We start from the raw sequence: 13,914 nt of genomic DNA, 5'->3' as shown, positions 1-13,914 counted from the left end.
ATTGCTTCATTTTTTTTTCTATTTTGGATTTTGATTAGGCTTTTTCTCCACTTGATGCAAACTAGAGTCATATATAGGAAGGGAAATCTCGATTGAGAAAATGCCTACCTCACATTGGCCTGTAAGTATGTGGGCCATTTTCTTGATCAATGGTTGATATGGGCAATGCCACACCAGGCAGGTCATAGTTTGTAGTATAAAAAAAAAAAAAAAGAAAACAAGCTAAGTGAACCATGGGCAGCAAGCAAACCAGTAAATCAATGTTCTTTCATGGCTTCAGTTTCAATTTTTACCTCCACATTCATGTCATGATTTTTTCCCCTTCTCTTCATGATGGACTGTGATTGAACATGTAAAGCCAAATAACCATTTCCCCCCTACACTACTTTGATTTAGAATGTCTTATCACAGAAATAGAAAGCAAACTTAGAAACAGGTTTAGGCAAATTTGTTCAAAAATACGTAATTACACACATTTACTTTTCACATGCTTGATTACAAAAAGCATTCTAGTATTAGATTGTTGAGATGTTCAGGAGTTGGCGGAATATTACTTAGTTAAGTAATGTAAGTTACAACTGCCCTGTGGAAAGCATTTCTCCTCAAGAACAGTAGAAATAGATCTAAAATATAATACATTTCCCTTACTTTTGGGTAAATATACACACTAAATGAAACTGGCATACCAAATGAATACCTTCGTGGCCCTGTTTGACACTATTCACAATATTGACAAAATAGTTAACCAAGTTGACCATCAACACACACACACACACATACACACACACACAAACACACACACACATGCACACACACACACACACACATATATATATGTATATATATATATATATATATGTAATTGCATGTATGTGTGAATTTTATGCATCCACAAAAATGAGTGAAATAAATTTGTTGCAAAATTTTTGTAATTGGAGTGAAATAAGTCAAGGCAGAATAAACACACGTTCTAGTTCTCACAGGCTACTTTTTCATTGCTGTTAAAGTCAACTTAGCAATAAGATGTCTTGGTATTTAAAGATGATGATAAATTAAGCATGCCATTGAAGGGTGACCACTAAAGCCCATGTAAAGATGTCTACTGACCTTCACATGTGTGGCTGCATTTTATTTTATTTTGATTTTTTAGGATGTACTTTGCGGCCAGTAAATATATCGCAGGTAAAGCAGCTTTCTGCTAAAATTGAATTCAATACCTAGGTCCTGTTGTGTGTTGATTTTTGCTCTTGGCTTTTTCAGTGGCCAGCTACTCAGCTCCCACATAAATCACACACAGAGGCTTATTCCTAGTTATGAATGCTTGGCCTTACAGTGGCTTGTTTCTACCCAGCATTTATCTTAAAATAAGGCATCTTCCTTTTGCCTCTGGAATGTTTCATTTACTTACTTTTGCATATCATATTTTCACTCTTACTCCATGGCTGGCTAGGTGCCTGGCCCCTGACATCCTCCTCTTCTTGTTCTCTTGCTGTCCTTTCCTCATTTCTCCTTCCATTTATAGTCTCTGTCTGCCAGCCCTGCCTATCCTTGCTCCTGCCTCACTATTGGCCATTCAGCTCTTTATTAGGACCATCAGGTATTTTAGACAAAGAATCTCAGCTTCACACAGTTAAACAAATGTAGCATAAACAAAAACCTGAAAATAATATTCTACCACAAGGACCACATGCTGGTAGGAGAACATTTACTCCTACTACTTATTCTCTGACCTCTAAAATTGTCTGTGGTGTGACCCCTCTCCCCACAAAAAGATTAAATAAAATGTAAAAGTCACCATGAAAGCTTTAAAAGGGATTACAAGGTATTGGGAATGGTTGGGGGATGGTGAGAAGGTACAACACATTTTATTCATGTATGTAATTGTGATGGACAACATTAATGGAAATAGGTATTAAATATCCTTTGCATTTCTAAACTTTCATGCACCTATTACAAAGGGTTCTAGGCTTTGAATGCCTTCTTCTGCTCATTTATTTTACCTAAGAAAAAGCAGCACAATAATTGATGTTCTGGGACTTCTAACATGTTAAAATAAGTTTTAAAGAAATTTTAAAAGTTGTAAAGTTAACTTTTTAAACTAACCTAATAAAAAAGTGCCATTTCCTTTTACAATTCACATTCTCATAGTTCATTGCTTTATCATTTAGCCTGACTCTGAGGATGTGTATTTCTGCTAAGTAAGTAGCAGCTTATCAACATTTCAGTGCATAGTAGCTGTCTCGCTAGTAAGGTTACCATTGAATTATCCAATCATCTGAAGTATTTATGTGTTAATCATATGTGGTTTATCATCATAATTTTAATAAATACTAAAGATCAAAATCTCAAATGGTGCTGTGTTTATAAATAGTTCCTTTAAAAGGGTAGCTAACTTAAGTTAAATGAAGGCCAAGGGTTAGTTCTAAAATTTATCCATTCTGAATGTAGCCCTTCCCTAAGAAATAGCACATAGATTGGCATAGCACCATCATGGGTGAGCTGATGCAGAAACATGAAATTGCCATTATAAAGGAAAAAGGCAGACATCTACAAAGAGACAGCTGGGAAACCAACATAGAACCAAACCAGACCCCCTGAATGTGGGTGTCATCTAGGAGCACTGGGCAGTCTATGGAGCCTATGGCAGTGGAACCAGGATGTATCCCTAGTGCATGAACGACTTCAGTAGCCCATTTCCCATGGATGGATACTCTCTTAGCCTAGATACACAAGGGAGGGCCTAGGCCCTGCCCCAAATGACTTGACAGATTTTTATGATCCCTTATGGAAGACCTCACCCTCCCTGGGGAGTGGATGGGGCATGGGATGGGGTGTGTGTGGGGGGGCATGGGAGGATAGGAGGGAGAAGGAACTGGGATTGAGATGTAAAATAAGATTGTTTCATATATATATATATATATATATATATATATATATTATATATATAATATATATATCAGATATTACAAAACCTTCAGAGTTGTAAGCAATGATTTGGTACTTAAGAAATCCTGCCTATGGTGTTTAAGTGGACAGATAGATAGGTATGAATATTAGATGGGTATATAGGTAAAGAGATGATTGGCTAAATATAGATCATATTAATAAAATTTAGAATATTTTAAGAAGCAGGACAGTGGTGGTGCATGCCTTTAATCCCAGCCCTTGGGAGGCAGAGGCAGGCGGATCTCTGTAAGATCAAGGCCACCATGGTCACCAGAACCCGTCTTAGAATATATATATTCACAAGTTGGCAAAGAGATCAGGACAATTCAATGTTTAAGGCCACCAAGCCCTTGTGACTGAGACTTAAACTAATTTATATTTATTTAAAAAGCGATAAAATGGTAAGAGCTTTTGTTCAGAAGACAGTGTGTCCAAACTCTTAACACCTAATCCACTAGAGAGAATAGCAAGTATTCCCCAGCCACTTGCTTCATAGAAGCTGTCTCAGTGTGCAGAAGAAAGTTAGTATTTATGATTAGTGAGGATAGAAAGAGCTACAATCTAAACTATGATCATCATGGTAGTTAATAAACATGAAATGTGTTAGAGAAAAATAAAACTTCATCCAGTGTTCTCTTAAAAGCAAATGAAAAGGAATTTAATGAAACTTTAAATATTTCTATTAAAGTTCATTTCATGATGTGATGCGAAAAACATTAGCTGAATGCCTGATGTGCTACTTAATGTTTGATGTGTGCTAAAAGGTTAATTCACAAAATAAATATTAACAATCCTTGGACTTAGGATTGCCATGTGGTTTTGCTGTTGTGATACAGAAACACTATATTAATATCAAGTGGTATAATTTAGTGTCTTCTAAATTTATCTTTCTTTGACTAAGTTTAGTTCATTTTACAAATTGAAATTCTGTAATGGTGAGGTAATTTGTATCTTAAACACAGAGCTAAAATGATGGAATGGTTCTGTTTTTGCTTAATAATTGATCTTTCAAATGTTTGCATTTTCTTATATTAATCATGTTTATAGGCCCAATGTTACTATAAAGAATTCTCAGTGTTGCAGTTTAGTTAGTTTCATCATTTATTAAGAATTACCTTCCCCCACAACCCCTCTTAATTAGCACATAACAAATTTTATTGATTTAATTGGAATTTTAAATTTGTGAAAGCTAAATTAAGTGATTTCATCAAACCATAAATTATTCCCCTGTTCTTAGATAGCAACTGTGCTGCATCAAACATCTGGAGAAAAAGAGAACAATTCGTGCAGCCATGGAAGTTTTGCATCTCCTCAGTGAGCACACCAAACTGAAACATCATTAAAGATGATTTGGGATTTATTAATCAAGTCTGACAAATTAAATCAAACTTCATATCATATAGAACTGCAGAATAGATTAACTGCATGTTTTTACTGACTTGTGAACTATTAGATACTTGTTTCCTCCCCATTTGATTAAAAATCTGGTTTAATACAGATAGGTATACCCAGGAATTCCTCTGTGCTTATTCATACTATGGAAATATGTTTTCTTGTCTTAGCTCATTAAGTCAGAGAGTAGTTAACACTGTTGCAATTGAATCCGATATTAACTTTGGCCACAAAAGGGTTCTAAAGGATCCCTCAAAAAAAAAAAAAACTTTTCTAGATATGTGGTAAGTATGGCTCAGAAGTTAAACTAGTGAAAATCTTGTCTCAGAAGTAGAAATGGGCAATTTACTTAAAAAGGAAAGAAAGGAAAGGAAAGAAAAGGAAAGGAAGGAAGGAAGGAAGGAAGGAAGGAAGGAAGGAAGGAAGGAAGGAAGAAAACAACATAAGTCTTAATAAGAAACACCCATCAATCCTGAAAAAGTTCTGGATATCATTCTGTGATTTCTTCCAATGGTTCTGTCCACAAACGAAATTAAATGCCAGATAAAAATAGCTATAGCACTATGGACTCTGGCAATTTAGAAATAACAACTGTGCTTTTAAATAAGCACACGGATATGCCAAGTTTGGAATGCAAGTCATGAATGCTTATTTTAAGGCTTTTAATATACAAATACCTCCAAAAGCTACTTACTATGATATAAGGTGAATTGAGACCATCACTATGGCTAGCAGGTCTACAATATTAGGGAGAATTGTTTAGTCTTCTTGCCTAAATGCCAAACAGTTGAACATATTTAAAAGCCATAAATAAGCTAAACATGATCAGTAATACTTTCCCCTTTTAATATGTTTCTAATTTATGTATAGTTGCATAACAACCCTTCCCTTTTTCCCTCTAGTCCTTCCCAGCTTCCCTCCCTCAACTCCTGCTGTGCCCTCAGATCTCAAGTTGATAGCCTCTTTTTCTTTTATTGTTATTGTTACAAACATAATTCTCTCTCTCTCTCTCTCTGTCTCTCTCTCTCTGTCTCTCTCTCTCTCTCTCTCTTTCTGTGTGTGTGTGTGTGTGTGTGTGTATGTAATATACTGAGAATACATACATACATTGTTTGTGTGTATATGGTTTCAACATTGACCAGTCTTTACTGGACAACCAATAAGGGGACTTATCCTTGGGAAAAGCTAAATCTCTCAACAGTCATTAATTGCTTATAGTATATTTTCTAGGCACTGGAAAAAATTTCCCTTTCCATATTAGCATTTTCATTGATATTGTCAATGTTCCAGTAACATGTACACAACCATTTCTAGGATGGACTGTTTCACAGAAGACTTTCTGGTATTCTGACTCTTAAAACTTTCAGCTCCCTCTTTTTTTGTTTTCTAAGCTAGAGATGTAAGATTTGTAATATAAATCTGTCTTGTCACCTCAAGATCCTTTGATCTCTGCGTTGTGTCCATTTGTGGCTTTCTGTGATGGTCTCCATTTGTTACAAAGAGAGGTTCTGATGAAGCATGGTAGCTATACTTACCTTTGGGTATAAGGATAGGATTTGGAATATAATTAAGGAAGTATGGCAGTCTATTAAAGAGGCAGTATTATTTTCTAACGTTCATGGCCTCGCCAGCTTAGGGAAGATGGCTAGGTTTCCAGTACCAGGCATGATTTTCCTCTTGTTGAGTGAATCTTAAGTCCAGTTAAGCAGTTGTTCCTTCTCACTGACTTGATTGCCATTCACAACACCTTCACATGCATCTTCTCATTCTGGTAATTGTCATGTTTCTTTGGTGTTGCAACTCAGAAAGACTGATTGATTGCATCTCTCCCTTGTTTACATAGAATTTTCTGGGACCATGGAAGCTAGACTACAGGAAAGCAAACGCAGCTTGAATCTACTGAGCCCTCTGTGTGGTATATGGAATATTCAGCCCTTAAACACTGAGATACAAACAAAAGCTAAATCAATAATTTATGGTGTTCTGGGAATCACTTGGATTAAACTGACCATCTATTTTTGTGCCTGACACTGAGGGTTTTGTTTGTTTATTGTTCTTGTCAGGAGCACTACCAGCCCAAGTGGCTTAACTTCCTTATATAATTATATTGTATATGTTTTTATACAATTATTTACACTATTTGTGTATTTGCACTGTGTTCTATTCACAGATAGAATAATATATAATATGCAATGTTAAATTATAATAATATCTTTATTTATGTGTATTTATGTATGTATATAATCCCTTATATATGTTATGTGTATTTTAGATAAAGATAAAATAACATGATTCCTTGAGGAACCTTCGAGTTTTCTCTTTTTCCTCTTCCTTCTGTATTGACCTCTGTGTCTGCCTCCGCACTAGGTAGATCATCCTCCTTATGATTTTGTTTTTCTCTTCATATCAAGTATAGTTTGCTAGTCCCCTTGCAACCACCATCACATACAGACCCTTTATTATTTCCTGGTTTCTGTGGATACTCCATGTTGTATGTATATATCTGAGCATTTGAAGCTAGGAACCATGCTTTAGAGAGAATATTTGGCATTTGTCTTTCTGGGTCTGGCTTACCTCACTCAATATAATGTCTGTTTGGTACAGCTGTTTACTTGCTAATTTCTTGATTTCATTTTTTTCTTTATAGCTGAATGTAATCAATTTTATATATTTAACCACATTTCATTATCTTTTCATTTTTTGAAGAAAATGCAGGTTGCCTCCACTTTCTGCCTATTCCAAAAAATGGATTTGAGGATTCAACATACTGATTTCTAGAGAGGATGCACCAATTTGTATTCCTACCAACAGTAAATGTGAATTCTTTCTCTAAAACTTTTATAGAAATTGTTATCAGTTGTTTTCTTTAGTTTAGCCATTCTGACGAAGGGAAAAATAGAAATTTATTTTAATTTGCATTTCTCTATTTTAAGGAAGATAAACACTTTTTGAGGTATTTCCATATCTATGTATTATTTAAATTAGAAACAGTCTTACTTTACATATCAATCTCAGTTACCCTCTCTCCCATCATCTCATACTCCCCAACGACCCCCCATCAGATCCCCCATCCACTCCCCAGGGAAGGTGAGGCCTTCCATGAGGGATCATTAAAATCTGTCAAATCATTTGGGGCAGGGCCTAAGCCCTCCCTTGTGTATATAGGCTAAGAGAGTATCCCTCCATGGGAAATAGGCTCCCGACGTCTGATCATTAACCATTTTTTATTCCTTCTATTGATAATTGATTTTTTTAGATTACTAGTTCATTTTTAACTGTGTTGTTTCTTTGACTCTTTGTCTTTTGAGTTCTTTATATATTTTAGATATTTTTCCTCTGTCAGATATAGCTGGCAAAATGATACCTGTCATAGTTTAACTCCCATTCTGTAGGGTTCTTTTTGACTTGATTAGGAGTTATTTACTGCTGTCTTTTAACATAACAATAGCATTTAATTTTCATCTAGACCCATGCCCTATATATCTCATGTGTTTGACAACTTAAGCTGTGTCAGGCATGGGTGCATCTTAAATCCAATCAGGTTTGCTAAATGATTTTATTTGCATATATGTTCATCACTGCTGTTTTATTTTTTCTTTGTTTGTTTTTGCCTTTACCTGGAATGGGCATTAGAGTAATACTGGCTTCCTAGAATGAGGTTAGAGTGATACTTCCATTTCTATTTTTTGAAGGGTTTAAGAAGGAATTATATGACAGACTTTGAAGATCCCCCATGGAAGGCCTCACCCTCCCTGGGGAGCAGAAAGGGGATGGAATAGGGGATTGGTGGGGGGCAGGGGAGGAGGGGAGGGAGAGGGAACTGGGATTAACATGTAAAACAAGCTTGTTTCTAATTTAAATTAAAAAAGAAGTAAATTTTGTGTTATGGTAAATCTTTCCGCCAAAAGCCGCCACCAAGCCCCACTGCCACGTGTGTGCTTTGCACCAGACGCCCGCCTGAGTTAGGGCCCAAATTAATATACAAAAACTTGTATTAGGTTCAAATGCTGCTTGGACAATGACTAGGATTTCTCATCTGCTAGCTCAGTCTTAATTATCATAAATCTATATATTTTATAAGACTTATCTTATAGAGGATGCCTTCTGCTGGCACCCTGTCTTGCTGGTGGATCACATTGTGCTGCTGGAGGAAGAGAGGAAAGGAAAAGGGACACTTACTGTTTCTCCTTCCTTAAATATGAGTCTCCTTACTATGTCACTTCCTGCCTGGATCACCACTTCTCTACTACATTTCCCAGAATCCTCTTTGACTCCTAGTCCTGTCTAACTTGCTGTCTCATTGGCCAAACAAGGACTTTATTCAATAATCAATAAGGTGAATATACACAGTACATTCCCCATCAATTTTGTTCTTTGAATATCTGGATAAATTCTGTTGTCAATCCATCTAGAATTAGATTTTTTTTTCTTCAGAAGGATTTGTATTACTGTATCAGTATCCTCTTTGTTATGAGTCTGTTTAGGTTGTTAATCTCCTCTTGATCTACCTTTGGTAGTCTGGATGGATCAAGAAATTCATCCATTTCTTTTAGATTCTCCAACTTAATGGGCAACAGGTTTTTAAAGTATTCTCTTGCAATGTTCTATATTTCCTTGGTGATGATTATAATATTTCTTTACTTATGTCTGATTCGGTTAAGCTTAGTCATCTCTTTATTTTGGTTAGTTATTTCAAGGGTCTGTTGATCTTGTTTATCTTCTAATAAAACAAGCTCTTAGAGTTTCTATTTCATTATTTTCTGCTTTGACCTTTATTATCTGTTGCTGTATAGAGTCTTTGGTTTGCTCTTATTTTTAAAATTCTTGAGTTGCATCCTTAACTCATTTATTTGTGTTCTTTCTGCTATTTTAATATAGACATTTAGGTTGATGGGCTTTCCTTTATACATTACTTGTGTATATTCCCTTGCCACTTTCAATATTTTTGTTCTATATATTTAGTGTTGTGACTATGATATTTCATGGGGTTCTTCTTTTTGAGTCATGTCTATTGGGTTTATGTCTGCCTTTTGAATCTGTATGGAGAGGTCATCCTTAGTATGGTGAAGATCTTGTTAAAGATCTGGTTCATGCAATTGATCTGGCATTCTTCTCCCTCTTCTGTGTTTAAATTTGAAGATTTTGCCTTTCGGGGATGCTGGCTAGTATTATATCTACTTGATACACAAACTAGAGTTTTATGTAATGCATAAATACAACCAGCTTAGTCTGCATAATGTCACACACACACATACACACACAAACACATACATACATTATATATATGCATATATATATGCATAATATATATATGCATAATATATATATGCATAATATATATATATATATATATATATATATATATATATATATTCTCAGGGCTCAGCGTTTGAGAGTAGATAGCCAATTGTTATACTGGATAAGTTATTTCTCTCACTCTCAGCATTCTGTTGTTGCCTTTAGTTATTTTTGTAGTACTGAGACCTCATGGACTTTTCCCCATCCACTTTCACATGTTTATTATCATTCTGGCTTAGTTCATGTTTAGAAAGTTGTATTGGTGAGACTTTATGAATGACACTTCTGATATTACTGGGAAACATGATATCAAAGTAAACCCCATAATATTCTGGCTCTTATAATCTTTCTTCTCCCTCTGCTGCAATGTTTCATGTGGGAATTTTATTGTAGATGTATCAATTGGGACCTGGATCTACAACTAAATTTTGATTGATTGTAGTTTTCTATAATGATCACCATCTGTTGCAAAGAAAACTTTTCTTTGATGAAGGATGAAAACTAAATAATCCATGGATATAAGGACAAATAATTTGAATGTACTTAGGCATTATGCTAGTTTAATAAATCTGCAGTTGTACGTTGTCCTCCACAGTCTTAGACGTCACTATATTTGGGAAGTTGCCTAGGTTTCAGTAACAGTCGAAAATTCCCTCTTGGTGAGTGAGTCTTAACTTCAATTAGAGAACTATTGTTTACCACCAAAGTTTGTATGCCACTACTGTACCCTTTGTCTTATTTTGCCATTATGATTACTGTTATAATTCATAGGCATCTCAGCTGGATAGGACTCTTTCTTACTTCCCTGCTTTGGTTGCTTGAATAATGCTTTTGGGTTCCATGAAAGCTAATATGAAGACTGTGAAGTCAGTTCCAACTCAAGAATCTCTGTTCCCTGTGTCTGAAGTTCATGGTATCTTCACAATAGGGAGTAACCTTCCACTTGGGGGGGGGGACTTCCAAAGGCAATAGCATTAGCTTGCAATATTTCTTGTTCTTGGAGTAAACATATCGTATCAGGTGAGAACATTTCACTTAAACTACATATTTATCTATACACATACTTACATGGATTATAGTTTGCTTTTTTATAGACATTTAACCGTACAATTTGATTCCTAATGAAAGGTTCAGCCCTCTTTATTGTTGTTTTACTCTCCTTTCCACTTCTGTATTTTTCTACTCACCTCACCTCACCTGATCAGGGTACACTATTTTTCCATTTCTCCAATTATATCACCTATAACATGCTATTCCACTCTCTTTTTATTCCCTACCCCACATACCAACAGTTGTTCCTTTTTCCTTTCTTGATTTTTGCAGTTATCCCAGGCTATGTACTCACATCTGAAGATTTGAAGCTAGAGCCTCATATGAGAGAGAACATACAACTTCTGTCCTTCTGGGTTTGGTTTCCTCACTCAAGTGATCTATTCTCTACTTTTAATTTTTTCTTTCCTTATTTAATCTAGATAATATATTTTATCTTTGGGTCCTAACATTCCATCTTCTGCCTGATTCATTCTATTTGCCAAATTTCCCCTGCATTTTCTAATAGGGATATGAAGCTTTTCAATTCAATTTCATCTCTAATTCATCATTGTGTTCCCATTGATGCTTTGATCTTTTTATTGAGTTCAGTTTTTTTTTTCTAGACAGGGTTTCTTTGTGTAGCTTTGGAGCCTATCCTAGCACTCGCTCTGTGGACCAGGCTGGCCTTGAACTCATGGAGATCAGCCTGCCTCTGCCTCCTGAGTGCTGGGATTAAAGGTGTGCACCACCAACGCCCGGCTGAGTTCAGTTTATAAATTATGATTTATCATCATTATTTCATTTAGGTGTGGGATTGTATTTTCTTGGCCATCACTACCATTCACTATTATGCTACTAAAGTTGAATGAAGTGTTTCTTTATGTCTTCTTTAAATTCCTTGAATTCATTTATAAAGTTTATAATTAATCTTTAAATACTGTGTGTTCCTAGATTTTTTGAGGTAGCTTCCATTAGAGAACACTTGCATAATGGTAGTGGGTTTTCTGAGAGACCTGTTGTTTTGGTCATTCATGGTTTTGTTGGTGTTGCTGCTATTGTTTTTTGTTGTGGTGGCTATAATTTTTTTGTTTTTCCTGATTTGACCTGGGCATGTGGACTTTTTTCTTTGTTTGTGTCTGATATGATAATCTGCCCTTTCTTAGATTTGGGCCAGTTCAAGAAGTGTGTCATCTGAGCTGAGCTATGTTAAGCTTATGGGTGAGCTAAGCCAAGCAAGGAAGGTTCACAAATGAAAAAAAATTAAGGGCTCTATGTCTGTACCTAAACTTGTGAGTTCACATGCCAGTGGGTTGGATAAAGCAAAGGTAAAGGAAACAGGAAGAAGCTACTTACCCAGGAAAGGTAACACACACCAAGGAGGGTATGCAGGCCACAGGTTTGGAACTAGACTTGTGAATTTGCACATGGCAGAGACAGAAGAGGAGAAAAGGGGAAATCAAGTTACCCAAGAAAGGAGGCCCTATAGAAGAGTGTTCATGGGCCCTTATGGGTCTGGAGGTAGCAATGTGGGTTTGCAGATCAATAAAGATTTTTTAAGAGGTACTGTTGATCACAGTTCTACAATGAAGTTTATTAACACTTTTCATGGTAAAACCTTTCAATTGAAATATTTTCATTTCAATACTCTTTTCCAGGTGGAAGTGAATCCTCCTGGGATAAAGATAAGATACAATCTCCACTTGCTGCTCCTGGATCTCAACATGGAATTGCTCAGGCAGCACTAGCTGGCCAGACCAGCCTTGGGGGTGCTCCTACTCTCAATCCACTTCAGCAGAATCACCTGCTAAGCAATCGTACGTATACTATTCTGACCAAATTTCCTGTGAGAAAAAATACAGGGCAAGACCTTCCAGATCCCTTGGAATGACAATGCTTAGGCTATTTCTCTTCCACATATTGTAACATTTCAGAACCCTGGGAAGAAATAGAGTAATTTCTTTGAAAATATGGAATTCAGGTTGTACAGATAACTGGGCAGGCATAGTAGCAGAGGAAAATAAAAATATGTAAGTATGTGTGAGGTTGTGAAGCAGAGTAGTAAGGAATTTTGATGAGGCCCATATGGACTTGTATTTAAAATTCATGTTTTTCAAAATCATATAACATCATGTTACTTTGGAGAAGTCATCAAGCAGTGTCTACAGATCAAAGCAAGTGATGGAAATATACTTCAGGTTATTCTATGTGCTAAAATTGACAAAGGTAAATATATTAATAATTATTTGCATGGAATATTTACTATGTAAATCAATCATTAATAGTTCTTAGGAATAGTGAATGTAGATGACCTGTGCAAGTTCCTACATAGATGTTTTTACATGGGATTCAAATACTCTTAAATCTTTCTGCTGTAAAATAGGTGTTCCATCAAGTTACTTGGGTAAAAATTCTACATTTCTTGTAAACCAGAATTCCTGTAGAAGAGTCCTATTATTTCTTTTCCTAGTTTATTCCTGCCTTAAACCTTTGAAATAGTCTTCCCTTATCATATACCATTACTAGAGTAAGGGCCTTGTATAGTAGTAGTTTATTATAGCTGAAAGAACCAAAGGCTTCATGTACTATGTATTATGAATTCTCTAGAGAGAAAAAAATACATCTGGATTATAGAAAAAAGAACACTAGGGAAAAATTGAATACCTAACAGATTTAAACTCAAATCCCATTCAACCTAAATCAGTTCCCTAAAGACATAGTTTTCTCAGCCTGATATATCGTTTGGGACTTTTGAGAACCAAACACAGAAAACACCTTATGAAAAAAATGCTCAGTAGCTAAAATGCCTGTTATGATATGTTGAGAACATGAATGTAGATCCCTAGATCACATTACAAAACTGAGCATGTGGTGTATCTGTAATCTGAACACTCCATAGGATGAGAGCAGAGACACTTGGTTTCTTTTTTTTCTCATTTTTTAATTTAAATTAGAAACAGTTTAGATTGTTTTACATGTCAATCCTAGTTCACCCTCCCTCACCTCCTCCCCTGCCCCACATTAACACCCTACGTATCCCATACCATTTCTGCTCCCCAGGGAGGGTGAGACCTTCCATGGGCTGTCTTCAGAATCTATCATATCCTTTGGGAGAGGTCCTAGGCCCTCCCCAGTGAGTATAGGATGAGGGAGTATCCCTCTATGTGGAATGGGCTCCCAAAGTCCATTCCTATACTAGGGATAAGTATAGTATCTGATCTACTACCAGGGGCCCCATAGATTTCTTTT

The 13,914-nt window shown here is 35.9% G+C and overlaps 1 protein-coding gene across 1 annotated transcript in view; it reads left to right on the top strand.

Annotated features, from left to right (window-relative positions):
* The window catches only part of Dach2 (dachshund family transcription factor 2), a 483,871-nt gene that overhangs the window by 364,652 nt on the left and 105,305 nt on the right, over positions 1 to 13,914 (top strand). Inside the window, exon 5 of the mRNA XM_035449724.1 lies at positions 12,324 to 12,482. Within this exon, the coding sequence (XP_035305615.1) occupies positions 12,324 to 12,482 (159 nt within the window). The remainder of the gene's footprint in view (positions 1 to 12,323; positions 12,483 to 13,914) is intronic.

The sequence above is a fragment of the Cricetulus griseus genome, chromosome X (assembly GCF_003668045.3).
Source record: "Cricetulus griseus strain 17A/GY chromosome X, alternate assembly CriGri-PICRH-1.0, whole genome shotgun sequence".
Classification (NCBI taxonomy): domain Eukaryota; kingdom Metazoa; phylum Chordata; class Mammalia; order Rodentia; family Cricetidae; genus Cricetulus; species Cricetulus griseus.
This window is presented reverse-complemented; position numbering and strand designations above follow the sequence as displayed.